Source organism: Carassius auratus, chromosome 41 (assembly GCF_003368295.1).
Source record: "Carassius auratus strain Wakin chromosome 41, ASM336829v1, whole genome shotgun sequence".
Lineage (NCBI taxonomy): Eukaryota > Metazoa > Chordata > Actinopteri > Cypriniformes > Cyprinidae > Carassius > Carassius auratus.
In genome coordinates, this window is record NC_039283.1 from 7,210,209 (window position 1) to 7,224,805 (window position 14,597).

A 14,597-nucleotide genomic window follows, 5' to 3' on the forward strand; every position below is an offset into this window, starting at 1 on the left:
GGGTTTTGATACACATTAACCTCGACTTTGTAAACGTTCGTCAAAAACGGCAAAATTAAGCCGTGCAATGTGGCATATGAGCATTAGCGTCTGGTGACACTCACATTATTATACAATTAAGGCAAAACAATTATAAAGCTAATGGCTTCATATATGGTCCACACTCGAAAAAAAAAACGCTTAACAGACGCGTTGCTTCATTCATGGCAGAATCAGCACGCGACATATCAGAACATCACCGGACACGTAGGCTACATGACCGTAGAACATAAGGGCATCAGGCATATTTCAAAGGGCGATCTCCGCCTTTCATATTAAATATTCCCGCAATGCCCTGCGCCAATTACAGCATGCAGAACAGCGCGTGCACACACGAGCACCGACACAGAGAGAGGGCTGTCCCATGAATTAATTTCTGTCTAATCAATAAAAAGAAAACCCCGGTCCGAGCAAGAAATCATTAGAGGCGATAACCTCTCTCCTGCTCGCTCCGTGCGGGACGGGTTTAAAAGAAAAAGCACAACTTTAGAGTGAACCGTTTTCATGGAATATAACTAACAGAAAACGGCAGAAAGTACAAACAAATATACAGTAGGGAGGAACAAATAGAGAGATAGCGATTGAAGGCTAGAAGAATGACGTCATGGTATGGAAAAGATACACATTTACACAAGAATACATTTATGAAGTAGTCCGTTTGTTTACACATTACCAGCGTTTACGTCGACGAACCCCGCAGTCTCCGTCACTCGCGCGAGCTGCTCGGACACAGCAAAACACTGGGGAGAGAGGCCAGATATTTTGGGGGGTGGTTTGTGGGGGTGGTGGGGGGATACAGAAAAGGTATCGGGTGAGGAGACTGAATTTGAAATTAGGGCCGAAAGGTGAGGGGGTCGGTCTGGTGGAGCGTGTGTGCTACGCGTTGATCGCCGGTGCTGAAAAAGGCGCAAAAGCACTTTAGTATTGAGGCGAATGAGAGAAAACAACCAAATATGTTTAGAATGTAGACTTTAATCTTAATTTCCCTTTATCCGTCTGATTACTTCAGTTAATGCTTTGCGTAGGTTTGACAAGGATAGATCAAACATACAAGCTGCCATCTACTGGTGAAATTACTAAACTGCACACAACTCGGTGAAGGCTCGGAGTAGGCCTCTCCACAATCATGTGCTCTTAGCAAAATTTGCATAAAAGTAGTTTACATTTACACCCTGTAATTATTATTATTCATGTCGCATTTACAGCTGTGTTTAATGCATTTTCAACGTCAATACACAGCTTCATTTTCAGCACCACGGACAGAGCCCTAACTAAATAACCCATGGACACTCCTAGGCCTAAATATAGGTGTTCATTGTGACTTAATGGACAAAGCAACAATAATAATACTGCTCTAATAACCACTCTCAGTTCAACAGAAAGGTGTTTGGTGTTGCTGTTGGGTTGTTAGAAGTTCTAACCTTCTGAGTCAGCAATTCTTTGAACACAGAGAGTGTAGATCAAGTCCAGCGAGCACTTTCTATTAAGAAAAAAGAAATATGAGCAGCTAAATGATCTACAAATAATAATAATTTTAAATCAGTTTGCTCAGCACTTAATTTCACGTGATCCTTTAATCCACATCTAAATAAATATCTGACACATTAATTATATTCTATACAGTATTCTGTACTATATGGTATAATTAACGAGTTAGTGATTATGGGTGCAGGTGCATAACGTTTATTAAACTAAGAACATGAATGAACTGGAAAAAATAGCAATGCTTACTAGAATCAACCAAAGAGATTTTGCCACAACATTCCCAGAAGGAATTAAAAAACTGAAATTAAATGTCTTTAAGCACACAGTATGAGAAAGAGACTATTTTCTTCTGACAGGACTTTAATAAGAATAATAGTTACGTAAATGTACATATAACAAAACAACATCAAGTAATATCTTTCTGAACAAAAACATGAAAACACAAAAGCGTTCAATGTTCCACTCTCAATTCACTTTTATCAGTGACATGTCAAGACTGTTCCAAACTGAATTACAACTAAATACTACTAAACCTTTATCTTCTTTGTCATAAGAGTAAAAATATAACAAAAGATTCAAAACATGCTTGCTTTAGAAGAACACAATAGTCCAGAAACATGACCAGAGGTTGGTCTGGTTGTGTGTCAAGACGTGTGTCAAATCAGTGGTCATCTAATTAACTAACATTTCTCTATCAACATTTTACAAAGGCATCTGAAAGCCTTGATAAACCTTAACCTTGTTTCTGAGACAATAACAGGAACTGATTTTTTGGGACACATGTAGTCTCACAGTGGTGCACACTGTAGAAAGTCTTGTTAAATGCAGAGTTACTCTCTGTTCCGACTTGTGACATTTCCTGATCCTCAATAAAGCTTCAAATTTGGCAGCTTCGATAGATTAGTTCCAGTCTGGTGCTGTATAAAGGATTTCCAAAGTCTTCTAAGTTGACTCTTATAAGCAGTACAGCAGAGCACTTTGGAGTAGTTAAGTTACGTAACATATTAACCGATCCAATGGTGGAAGTGTACATTTGGTCACCTGAAGCACTGTTACCAGCCCAAACTCTTAAGAATCAAGTTATCATCCAATCTTTCAAAACCTTTTCAAACAGGAGATTTGGGCACATCCATTTGAGTTACATATTTGTTGTGTATTCTCATCATTCAAATGTTTGGCCAAAGAGGTTATTTTACATTTCCCAAACAAAGCTAAATGCATAACTTGAATTAAGGGTTTCATTGTATGTCATCACATTTGGAAACAAACTCTATTCACATACCACCTGTGACAGAGTAATTAGTACAGATGCAGAACCTCCTTCTTTTGTTTTCTATGGGTGTGTTTGTCCATGTTTAAACTGGCCTGCAGTGGAGAGAGGGAGAGAGAGAGAGACAGCCCTATATTTGAACATAACCTCTGGACAGTCAATAATAATTTTTCCTTCAGATACAGTCAGTGTCCAACAAAACATCTGCCCAGTTTAATCTAGACTCTTCCACCAGGCTCTCCTTCCCATTGTCGCCAACACTCAATAGGCGATGAAATAAAAAGGCAAAAAATCTTCATCCATCGTAGCTGAAGGTCCCGAGTGAAACTGACATTTTTCAGGGCCTGTGAGGGAAACATGATACACATTACGTAATAGATAAAGGAACAAAATATACTTAAAAATCCAATGTTCGTGGGATGTAAACAGAGTTCCCTCTGGGGCCGCAAGGTGTTATTTAGGCTGCTAAAGCTAATGTAACTAATAACATAACTTACCTTTAGTTAAAGGTATTAATTAAAATAATTTTATTTTTAAGTTTTTGCAGAATGAAATTGTAATAATATTACATAATATTGATCATATTTATGGACCTACCCGTTCACATTAAAACTGATTTGAAATTATATGTACTGTGAAAAGGGCTATCCAAATAAACATATATATATATATATATATATATATATATATATATATATATATATTTATATATATATATATATATATATATATATATATATATATATATATATATATATAGGCTTTAGTACAATAACAGTATAAAAAGTTAATTATTTAACTTTGAAAACATTTTCTTTTTCAATAAGGTTCTCAGCAGTGTTGTTTTTTTAAAAACTATAACTTTTCTTTTGATTAATTCACAAAGTTGAATTAAAATATAAATATCTAAAAAAAATTCTTGGCAACTGAAAAATTAAGCTGAAGTAAAAAAATAAAATAATAAAAAAAACACACACACATATATATATATATATATATATATATATATGCAAACTGAAATGAATAAAAGCTAATTCAAAATATTAACTAACATTATAACAGATAAACTTAAAATAAATAACGCTTTCTCACATGGTAACATTTTCTAACGCCCCCTGGTGGTTACATGCTAATATAGAGACAAGATAGGAAGTATATATAAAATTACCCCCCCCACCCCCCCCCCCCTTAAAATTTTTTTACAAGTCATCCCCTAATGTATGATCATTATCAGACCACGTGCACAAATAAAACATAAATAAATAAATACACACAAATTCAAATGCATAGGGTACTTACAAACTTTGTGTTCCCCAGTTTGTCCCATTATGTGTCTGGCTTCTGAGCAAGAGTTTTCTGCCCTCTTCGTAGTCATCCTGATCCACACTAACAAGCAGCCGGACCCCCTCCTGTCCCGCTGCCCTTTTCAAAGAGTCTGTGATGAAGACTCCTTTCAGTGCCTCAAGCAGTGCCCCGCTCAGATAGTCTCCCCAGAAGGCATCCAGGTTGGCAAGTTCTGAGAACTTGATATCACAAACAATAGAGCCCAGATCCCGGGTACGGAGCAGTGCGCTCGCTCGGCTGAACAGTTCAAACTGTCTCTCCAACGGCTGCTGCTTGTCTGATGAAACTCCTCCACGAAGGGCCGACTCGTGCTCCGAATACTCCGCACGCACACGTAGCCGGACATCTGCGAGCGCAAGAGTGTTGGAGACAGAAAGAGAGGAAGGAGGGATGAAGGAGGAAGGGTGACATGCAAAGAGGCAAAGAAAATCATGAGGGGATGGATTTGTGAAGATTCAGTGAAGGGTTTTTTGCAGCAAGGATGAAGAGAAACAAGAAAAGCAGTGGCAGGAAGAAAGGGGAAGAACACGAGAGATGAAACAGATCAGCGGGGGTCAAAAGGAGGGCAAAAAGTACAATGAAAATTAGACTTGACATTCAGTTTATGTTTAAATCAAAAAATTGGTTGAGAAATAACTAAGAATAGCACTGATTCATTTACATTAGCTTTAAATAAGTTCCTGCCCTGTTTAAATTTTGATTGGTCTGTTAAGTACAAAGCATATTAAACCAGAAGACACACAAGTCAAACTTCTTCTGATACGGCTTTAGCTCTATGGTCTACAGATCTACTGGATAACTGAGGTCAACATCCTCAAAATTGTTTAAGGTTGAGATTTTGGAGTTGATTTTTTACTTGTAGTCAGTGAGGCTACGAGTGAAACAAGTAGGCGGATTCAGGTTTTGCACTTAAGATTGGATAAATTCATCATGAGGTGGCTTTCAAATTATTTGCAGGCACACAGGGACTTGGAAACACACTGGTCAAGTCCAACATGTTTACTGAACATTGCACTTGTATCACAAAGACGAGGGAGATTTTAAAGCACATTATCTGTGGCCGTTCGGAAAGTTCAGGTGGACTGAAAGCACCTCAAGCAAAATCCAGAGATGGGCTCACATTTGAGTTTCAGGAGACAGATCTGCTCATATTTATGGTTTGATATGTGGATCCAAATTTGTAGGTGTCGTTATTAACAGGCAGATTTATGCAGGTTGGCTTTACCAAACAGTGGAGGCAGAACTGATGTCATGCAACAGCACAGACAACAGAGACGGCAAAATACGATTGGAGTATACATACTGAACCAGAGCTTCGCAGTGATGTCATTTCCTTTCATGTCATTAGCTCAGAGGTCAGAGGAGGAAGTGGAAGTGGACCCATCAATCTTCAGAACATTGCTGCAACACAAATCCAACCTTTCTACAGCCAAAGCTCCAACACAAACTCCACCTTTTTGCATGTTGGGACTTTGACAAAGCAACAGTGCACATGAAAAACTAGCCATTGATATAGAGAATAAGCGACAGAGTGACACTTTTTATTCATTATTGAGAGTAAATAGAACATTGTTTAAATGCTTGAATATACTGCATTTATAGATTGCTTGTGAACTGCAGCACTTTAGGAATGATCATTTTGTCTTAGTGTTATTCATAAAGTGACTAGGGCTGTAAACTTTCCCTTCATTATATAATCAGTATAGGACTTTGCTAGTAATTATAATGGCATATAATAATATATACAGTAGATTTTTTTTATTAAAAAATAATACTTTTATCCGGGAATGAATTATTAAATTGATCAAAAGTGACACACACTTTACGTTGTTTCAAATATTGAGCAGCCGTTTTCAACACTGATTATAAGAAATGTTTCCTGATCACCAAATTAGCATATTAGATAAAGGATCATGGGACTGGAGTAATGGCTACTGAAAATTCAGCTTTGCCATCACAGGAATACATTACATTTTAAAATACATTAAAGGGGTCATATGATTTTGCCTTAAAGAATATTATTTGGTGTAATTAAATGATATTATGCGGTTTAAGGTTTATAAAAAAAACATTATTTTCCACATACTGTACATTATTGTTTCTCCTCTATGCCCCGCTTTCTAAACCGTGTCGATTTTTACAAAGCTCATCGATCTGTAAAGTGAGGTGTGCTCTGATTGGCCAGCTATCCACTGCATTGTGATTGGCCCAATACCTAAAGCGTGATGGAAATGTTACGCCCCTTAACATATTGTGATGCCCCATCTGGCCAGAGTGACGGTACATTACTATAAATCCAATTTTAAACGTGATATAAACATGATTTCTACTCATGTCCTCTTTTGGAAGGCCAAACAAAGTAGTTTTGCTTTCTCAACGAAACGAAATGAGTGAGTGAAGGTCTTGAGTGAGCCGAGGCCAGAGGCCTAGAGTGAGCAAAGGCCGGCTTGAGTGAGCAGAGGAGGGCGGGCTTGAGAACAGCGCGGCCGGCGGATTCGTCCACGGTGAAAGCCGATCCGGCAATCCACAGTGCAAAGTTGATGTAATTCCTCAGCGACCAGCACGTATCAGCTTCAGGCATGATGAATTGGATATCATCCTCTTTTGGAAGGCCAAACAAAGTAGTTTCGCTTTCAAAACGAAACACACAGCGTCTATACAACATGGTGGTGGCGGCAAAAACAATATTACAACGAGAATAAAAGGTTTGCCTTCTTTCTTTGCATTAACATTTGGGCGGCGTTATGCAAATCTTCACAAATAGTGACAAAGACGTGGGGGGGAAAATAGAACGAGCCGTTTTAGGAGGGGGTGGACGGGTCTTAACTTTTATAAAGAATATCTCTGTGGATTTGAGGCTTTGGTCTTTGCAACTTTACAGATCTTCTTTATGCACCAAAAGCTTGTAACACTCCAAAGAGAGAGGATGAATTTTAATCGCATCATATGACCCCTTTAAATTAGAAAAACAGTTGTTTTAAATTGTAATGTCACAATATTACCATTTAGCCTTGGTGCACATAAGAGACTTTCTTCAAAAACATAAAAAAAAGGTTTTAAATCAACCCCAAATTTTTGAACAGTACTGCAATATATATATATTTTTTTTTTGTGATCGAAAGTACATTGCTACTAATTCTTTAGCAATGTAATGCTTTCTTTTACCATACCAAAAATCTTCTTGAATCATAATTTGTGTAATGTAACTTTTGATTATTCAATTTAAAAACAACTATTCACACAATGGTCTTTACTAAAATATACTGTTCAAAGATTTGCCATTTCAAATGCAGACCAAAATGTAACACTTGACAACAAAACCAGCCAAAGCAAGGCTTTCAATGTAGACTGATAGTGTAACTATAACCAGATAATTTTGGTCTTCCCAACAATGTTCTCAAATATAATCTGTAATGCAGGTTGGAAAGCAGACTCAAACACAAAACTTCTTTAACGTTCTTTTAAACACAGCACACATTTACAGAGCACTTTAGATCCATTAAATAAACATATCAGAGCTCCTCACATAAACTAATACAGGACATTGGTTTTTCTCAGCTTCCAGTTTCAGTACACAGAAGGTAGCCATAATAAGTGGTACAGTGGAGGTTTTTCTGTCAGTATATTTAATGCCCCCCTTCTTAGCATTACTTTTTTGTGTGCATTTTGAGCATCCCAAAGCATAAAAAAAACATGTATTCACAAATATTCAGATATTTTGTTAAAAATGTTGCAAATTTCTTCTTACAAACAAACAATAATTATTTTCCTAAAAATCAAATAATAATGCTGTGCATCATTTAATGGGGTGTTGCTCCATGCGAAGAGCTTCCACACTTATTTTGATCCCTCTTTCCTGCTGAACAACAAACCAAGATGGAGGGAGAGAAATGAGGACAAAAGGCTGACTGACTGCACACAAAGGGCAGGGTCAATCTTTTTTTTTTTATTCTCTCCTTCTCTTAGTAAGTGAGGATGGCAAACTTGTTTTTTTTCCTGACACTTGAGTCAGTATGTTTTTCAACTGTGGACATAGAAAAAGGAGAGGAAGAGAGAGAGAGAGAAACAAGCAGTTTTGGATAAATGTTGTTGCAACAGCTTTGCTACTGTATGTCTTATTTTTTGGTCAAGCAGGCAAAGTTCATATGCATAATCTCTTGTCTTTGGGTAAAAGCTACATTTTCTAATTCATTACTGCAGAGGTCTACTTGGCCTACTTCAAGTCTACAAAAATCAAAACACTGGCAGAATTTAATTTAATAAATTAAAGTATCTTATAAATTTAAACCAAATGTTCCAGTGCTGAAAACTTAAATACAAAACACTGGCATGGGTCTAAACAAGAACTGTTGGGTCACTTTCCTCAGAACTGCTCTAGCATAGGTTCACAGAGTATGTTTTTTCAAGGACAGGTCATTGCAAAACTGAGTTTTGGGGCTGAGTTTGGTCAACGACTGTAGAATGGTTTGTTTTTTCAACATAGATTGCGCTGATAATAGAGTCATGTAATGTAATGTTGTATTAGAGGCAAATTAACAGGACACACCCAATGGACTCCCAGAAATGTCCAAGGAATTTTTCATGAATTCTTTGAGTCAGTTCTGTGAAACACTGAGGCCAACAACCCTTCCAAAGAGGACTTTGTTCATATTTTTTCCCAAATGAAGTTAATAGATTAGCACATGTAACTGGGGAAGTGGACAGCAACAACTGAAAACTGACATTTGAACAGAGTATTAGATTCGCCCCTCTTCCTATGCGAGTTAGGAAGGGGGTTCTTTACCTTAGGACATGGACCAGGCGCGTGAGTTAAAGCACACACAAGTCTTGACTGTGTGATCAGACAGAGCGAACAGCACACGCTTGTTTTTGTTGTGAGCTCTGTCTCTTTCACTCTATCCATTCTCCTGCTTTTTCTACTCAATCTTGAGTCAACCTGCCAAGATCAAATGTGGAGTCAACACAGCAAACAGCATGTTCAGCTAGTTCAGGTGTAAAACAAAGTTAAAAATGCATAGGTCAATCATGGTACAGCAGGACTGTAATGCTGCAAGTTGTGTGACAGAATCTGAATAACAAACATCTCCAGGGTGGATCTTGTAGTCAATAGAAAAGCAGTCAAATTTACCATACAAGATTGAAGATTGATCTATGAATGTTTTATAGGTCAAAAAAAGCTTACAATGCAGTGCAAGCTAAAGTTTAATGGACAGGTGAAGTAAGATAGGGCAAAAAGGATTATCATCTCTCACTTATCAAAAGGTCAGTGCAGAAAGTAGATTAGCTTTGGCTGCATCAAAGCACAGTTACAGAAGAGATTGGAGCAATGCTTTAAATAAGCAGTGGAGTGACAACAGTCAGTGTTTTACTGGACATGAGACACCAGGACATACAAGCTCATAAAGCTCAGTCTCAGTGGCTCAATGTTCAATAATCTCTTCACAGATATTTCATTCAGACACACCACAGGAGTTAATCACACTGAAAACTGCTTATCCGAAAAGGAAAATGAAAAGGAAGAGAAACAGGGATATTTGAAGCTGATGAAAAATGTGACCGGGATAAAAACAAAGAATGTGAGTGTACTTTTCTCTCTAAAAATCGAACCGTGAAGGAAGCAGGGGAATTGAAGCAAGTCTAAAGCACGACTCAAACATAAATGATGATCACACAACTACAAAGAGGTCTTTTATATCTTTATGCTAAAATAACAGACTAGGACTGTTAAAATAATCGATTAAATGATCTTCTGAATTCCATCTTATCACATTGATTTCCCTGGTTTTCATTTATGTTTTTATAAGTGTGAGGTTTAGTGTACGGCTCATCAAACAAATTTTTTGAAGGAATCCACACATTATAAGAACACATTTGAACGGTGAAAATCATATTTATCGATTTATAAATATAGATCATAATTTTAGGCACACCAAAAGATACACTGTGAACCCGAAGATAAAAAGGGTTGAAAAAGTAAGCAAGACCATGCAGTTTAAATTATTAAAAGAGATGTATTTGCACGATACATAGGGGAAAAAAATGACCTATTATAGTGATAAAACTAATAAATTACTGCAAAATCACAATGGACACAAGTATCTGTACTTAACGTTGTTATGAGACATTCAGCTCCCATAAAAGTGTAATACAGGAAAACCTGGACAGTTTTTAATGCTATACTGCAAATTGAAGATAAAATTAAGATAGGATAAACTGCAACCCCTGATGTTTTGAGATCTGAATGTCCCAGAAAAAAACAGTCCTTGCAGAAAACAAATGTCTCACACAATCACTTCTTTCTTGACAAATATTTTTTTTGCACATTTTGAGAAAACAAGTTTTATCGTGGTTTTTCCTTACCTACTGTGCCATTATTGCCACTCAGTGTGTCTCATGTGCTCTGTTCTGAAGAGATTTTAGCAATGCCCTGATGGCAGGACAGCTCCCATCTAGCAAAAGCACAAAGAGGCTTCGGTGTGAGCAGCCTTTGGCTCCAGTCAGAATAAAACTCAAAGTGATAATAGTGCAGAGTGCAGGGAATTCACAAAGGGATGAATGATGACGTACGTTTAAAGGTGCAATAGGGGATTGTCTTCAGAAACATTTTTTGTTATGCTGGTTGAAAGTCTCTTCACATCCCAATAGCAATCATTAAGTTAAGTGGTCTAAATGTATTTAACTGTATTTATGTATTCTTTAGAAGGCGTAGGACAAAGAAATGTTCGATCCGAGCGTTTAACTTGGCTTGCCTGTCAACATACATATTTGCATACCTATGCACACCCGGTTCGCGCAGACAGGATACATCATCAGCACGTTCACCCATGGCAGGCAAACATCCTTTCTTGGATTGTAGAACTTTTACTAGATGTAATATAAAGTTTTCTCACAGGTGAATGACACATGATGTAGATCAGCGGTTCACAATTCCAGTCCTAGCGCATCCCCGCCCAACAACAAATCACGGCAGAACATCTGGTGATGTCCACTTCGCAGGGCACTTAAAGTCGAATAGTACAAACGTCGCACGATAAGAGATGCATATGAAATGTGCAGAGCTGGGGATGTAGCCTATTGTAGTAATGTTGTCTCTGGTATTCTGTTCTGTGAGCATATATGGATTCAGGGGGCGTGGCTTTGGACGGCGATTGCAAGAAGGGTGGGTTCATTCACTTTCAGTGCTATCAGGCTAAAGTTAGCATTTTCCAAGATCTCCTACTGCACCTTTAACATGGACCTCTTTTGTAACAGTTTCACTTTCATTCTGACAGCATTAGAGATTCAGGGACTAATGAATGGGTGATTGGTTACTTATAATCTTATCAAGATATGGAGCACTAAGGTACACTCAGCTGGGGAGCATTTTATAGATCAAATCAAACAAAAGGGGAGAAAAAAAGGAAAGTCAAAGAGATTCGTATCAGACTAATAAGAGAGACTAAACAACAGAAGAAGTGTAACAACGACAACAGAAAGTGACCTTACCGCAGGTCACTTTGTTGGTTGTTGGTTGAAGCTGGATTTGGGGCTTGCCCCTAGATTTTCTGCCCCAGTGGTTACCTCTACCTCGCTTCCGTCGTACAGGTGTGGTTGTTGTCATGGAAGAGCCAGTCCCTAACATAGCGAAAATAAATTAATAATACACAATAATACACAACAACTAGAGCTGAGAAATTATTACATTAAACATTAATATTACATTAACATAAAAAATTTATTCATTATGATTTTACAAAAATATTAAGCAATGAGGTGAAATATTTTAATACAGCATGGTAAAATTCAATTTATTTCTGTTAATCATCAGTTGAAACAAATGTCAGTGAATTTATTCAAAACTCAATTCAACAATTTGTTTCATTACTAAAATAAAAGTCTCCACATGATATTTTTCATATATTCAAATGTTTTATTGAAATTATACAGCAGTACCATGATTGTTACATTGATTGGTGCAAAAACGAAACTGATTTAAAATATCCTTTACTCTATCCTTTACTGTAGCACAATAATAATACTATTTACTTATAGCGACCAATGATTCAGACGTTCTGTACATTAACAGAAAACCACTCACATCCACATTGCAAAATAAGGTGAATATTATATATTTACAGAAAGAGTGGAAAAATATCGAGAAAAACAAAAGCATAAAAGAAAAAAACCTCTAATAAATGAATGTGTGAAATCTCTTCTCACCTGCTCTCCACTGGTGGTCTTGTGTGTTTTCCAAGGATGGTATATCTGTGTTTGAACTGAACTGCATGTCCGCTCTGGTATCCACCGCTTGGTATTCTATCTTTTCTCGCTCTGGAGATACTAACAAGAACAGGTGACACATCAGTATCTGACATTACTGATTGAAAAACACAGAGGAATATTTTGGGAAAAAGCATCATGTCTTTCCGTCTAAAGTTATTTTACAGCTGATGCTCACCTTTTCTTCTCTTCTTTTGTGAGACAAAAGGCAGGACATCATGTCGTGTCAGAATTCGCAGCAACTGCAATAGAGGTTTGAGGTTTCCTTCGCTCAAGTATCCTCGCCTCTCCAGCTCCAACAGGAGTTCAACGCCACTCTTGGGTCTGTGGCGACCAGCGATGGGGCAAGGCTCATTCTGCGGCTGTATTCTTCGCCATGTTTTGAGAAGCCGAGGACATGGAGAATTTCCCAGTGAAGACCCATCAGGCCCTGGAGGGGACTCATCAGTCCATCCCTCTGGATCCAGGGGATGTTTTCCAGGATAGGCTTCATCGAGGAGAAAAGACAAAACTTCGACATCAGTCTCTGTGAGTTGGGAGCCCACGATTTCAAAGATCTCATGGAGGGACAGCATCTCATAGTAGCTGAGGCACTCTGTCTCGTCCCAGTAGAGGGAATATCTCGTGCATTTCGCTGAAGCCATGGTCCCTTCAAATGTCCAAATGTGTCTGGTAAAGAAGAACATGAATACACATCAAAAGTTTGTTTGATTACTGGTTAAGATAGATAGATAGATAGATAGATAGATAGATAGATAGATAGATAGATAGATAGATAGATAGATAACACATACCAACATGGCTGTTAAAATACAAAGTAACAGTTACACAAAGCAGAGCGATAACGTTACGGTCTCTTGTCTACATGTTAGCCAACGAGCTAACTTTTAGGATCGACTGTAGGTTAAATATAGTTCTAGAAATCATTCAAATCCATCTTTTGTGTCTACAATTGGTACAGAAACAACATAGAAAGATATTTACATTGTCGTAATGGAGACAGCGCTGTTATTTTGCTCCGAAAAGCGTTTCTGTGGTGACCCGCCCTCAGTCTGTCTGTCCTGCTGTCAGACGCTCCGTCGCGCGGTGTCACGTGTTCTCTTTATATAACGTCACGTTTGAACTGAGGGAACAGACAAAAAAACAACAACAACGACGTGAATTACTGTTTAACTGTAAAACACCGTTGAATTATATGAACGAACTATATGGTTGAGGGTTGAGACTACGTTCAAATGTTCGTGTTTGCTACCATTCCTGCAGCGGACTTCCGCCTCTAATACTAATCTAGATTTTTCGCTGAGCTGCCCTGACATCACACTGCACCAAAACAACTCGATGTAAAACACACACACACACACACACACACACAAAGATAGGAAAGGATTGGAAAGAAACATGTTACAGACTACACACAGCACAGTAGTCCACTTGTTATCAACGTATTTGTATATTGGCGCACGGACAAGGAATCCTTTAAAACAACAATGAAGGCTTGATTCGATTAGAAATGTTGATATATAAGTAAAAGCATGCATATTTCACGTCAGTAACTGAGGTTCAACGAGCATCTTACCTGTACCAAAATGTTTCTCTGGACTGTGTTTAGACTGTGTTTTCACACTGTAACCCTTCCAAACACCACCCACAAAAACAACATTCAAGCGTTAGCAAGTTTTGTTGACTGATCTGTGATCTCAGTGCGCAAATTCGCAGATAGTTATGTGTGTATTAGGAGGAAATTCACTTGCATATGATTTGTAGATCGAGGCTCTTTGTCGACAAACCAGTCGTGATATCGTCCCCAAAATGTCACCATATTGGGAAGGTAAATAAAAAAACTCCCTTTTTTAAAAATAATAATAATAAATAATATCCATCTAAATAAATGAAAATATAAATTAAGTCAGTATCGAGTAAATCATGTTTAACATCTACCATTGTCAATGGTTAATAAATATTTTGCAGCTAGTGTAACATTAGCTGTATTGTCATCTCCAATAAAAGGTCATCCTCTCAGTATCACTAAGTTCAGTAAATGATTGGATCAGGGCTTCAAATCTGGGGAGAAATGTTCCCCTTACATTGTGATATTAAGGACAAATCAGCAGAAAGTGTTTCTCGTTTTCTTTTTGCTGTAGATCACAGTTTCTACAGATCCTCTGCTTTTGCTCTGTCCATGTTTGTCTATGTCTTCCTC

General features: G+C 37.7%; 1 protein-coding gene across 2 annotated transcripts; it reads right to left on the reverse strand.

Moving 5' to 3' along the window:
• Positions 1-1,866: 1,866 nt before the first annotated feature.
• Positions 1,867-14,113, reverse strand: LOC113059990 (DNA-binding death effector domain-containing protein 2-like). Of its 2 annotated transcripts, XM_026228734.1 has the most exons (7): positions 13,974-14,107; positions 13,382-13,520; positions 12,576-13,066; positions 12,338-12,457; positions 11,624-11,752; positions 4,094-4,484; positions 1,867-3,138 (listed from the first exon to the last, which is right to left on the reverse strand). In XM_026228734.1, exons 3-7 carry the CDS (start codon positions 13,039-13,041, stop codon positions 3,132-3,134), a joined length of 1,113 nt encoding a protein of 370 aa, XP_026084519.1. In that variant the 5' UTR covers positions 13,042-13,066; positions 13,382-13,520; positions 13,974-14,107; the 3' UTR covers positions 1,867-3,131. The 2 variants fall into 2 exon arrangements, with proteins under 2 accessions (XP_026084519.1, XP_026084520.1); XM_026228735.1 differs by lacking the exon at positions 13,382-13,520 and having other exon boundaries at positions 13,974-14,113.
• Positions 14,114-14,597: the final 484 nt, after the last annotated feature.

Coding starts and splice junctions, on each gene's coding strand:
- LOC113059990 (XM_026228735.1), bottom strand. CDS start 13,041: ATGGCTTCAGCGAAATGCACGAGATATTCCCTCTACTGGGACGAGACA. Junction 11,753..12,337: donor AGACCACCAGTGGAGAGCAG/GTGAGAAGAGAT, acceptor TCGCTATGTTAG/GGACTGGCTCTTCCATGACA. Junction 4,485..11,623: donor AACCAACAAAGTGACCTGCG/GTAAGGTCACTT, acceptor TTGCGCTCGCAG/ATGTCCGGCTACGTGTGCGT.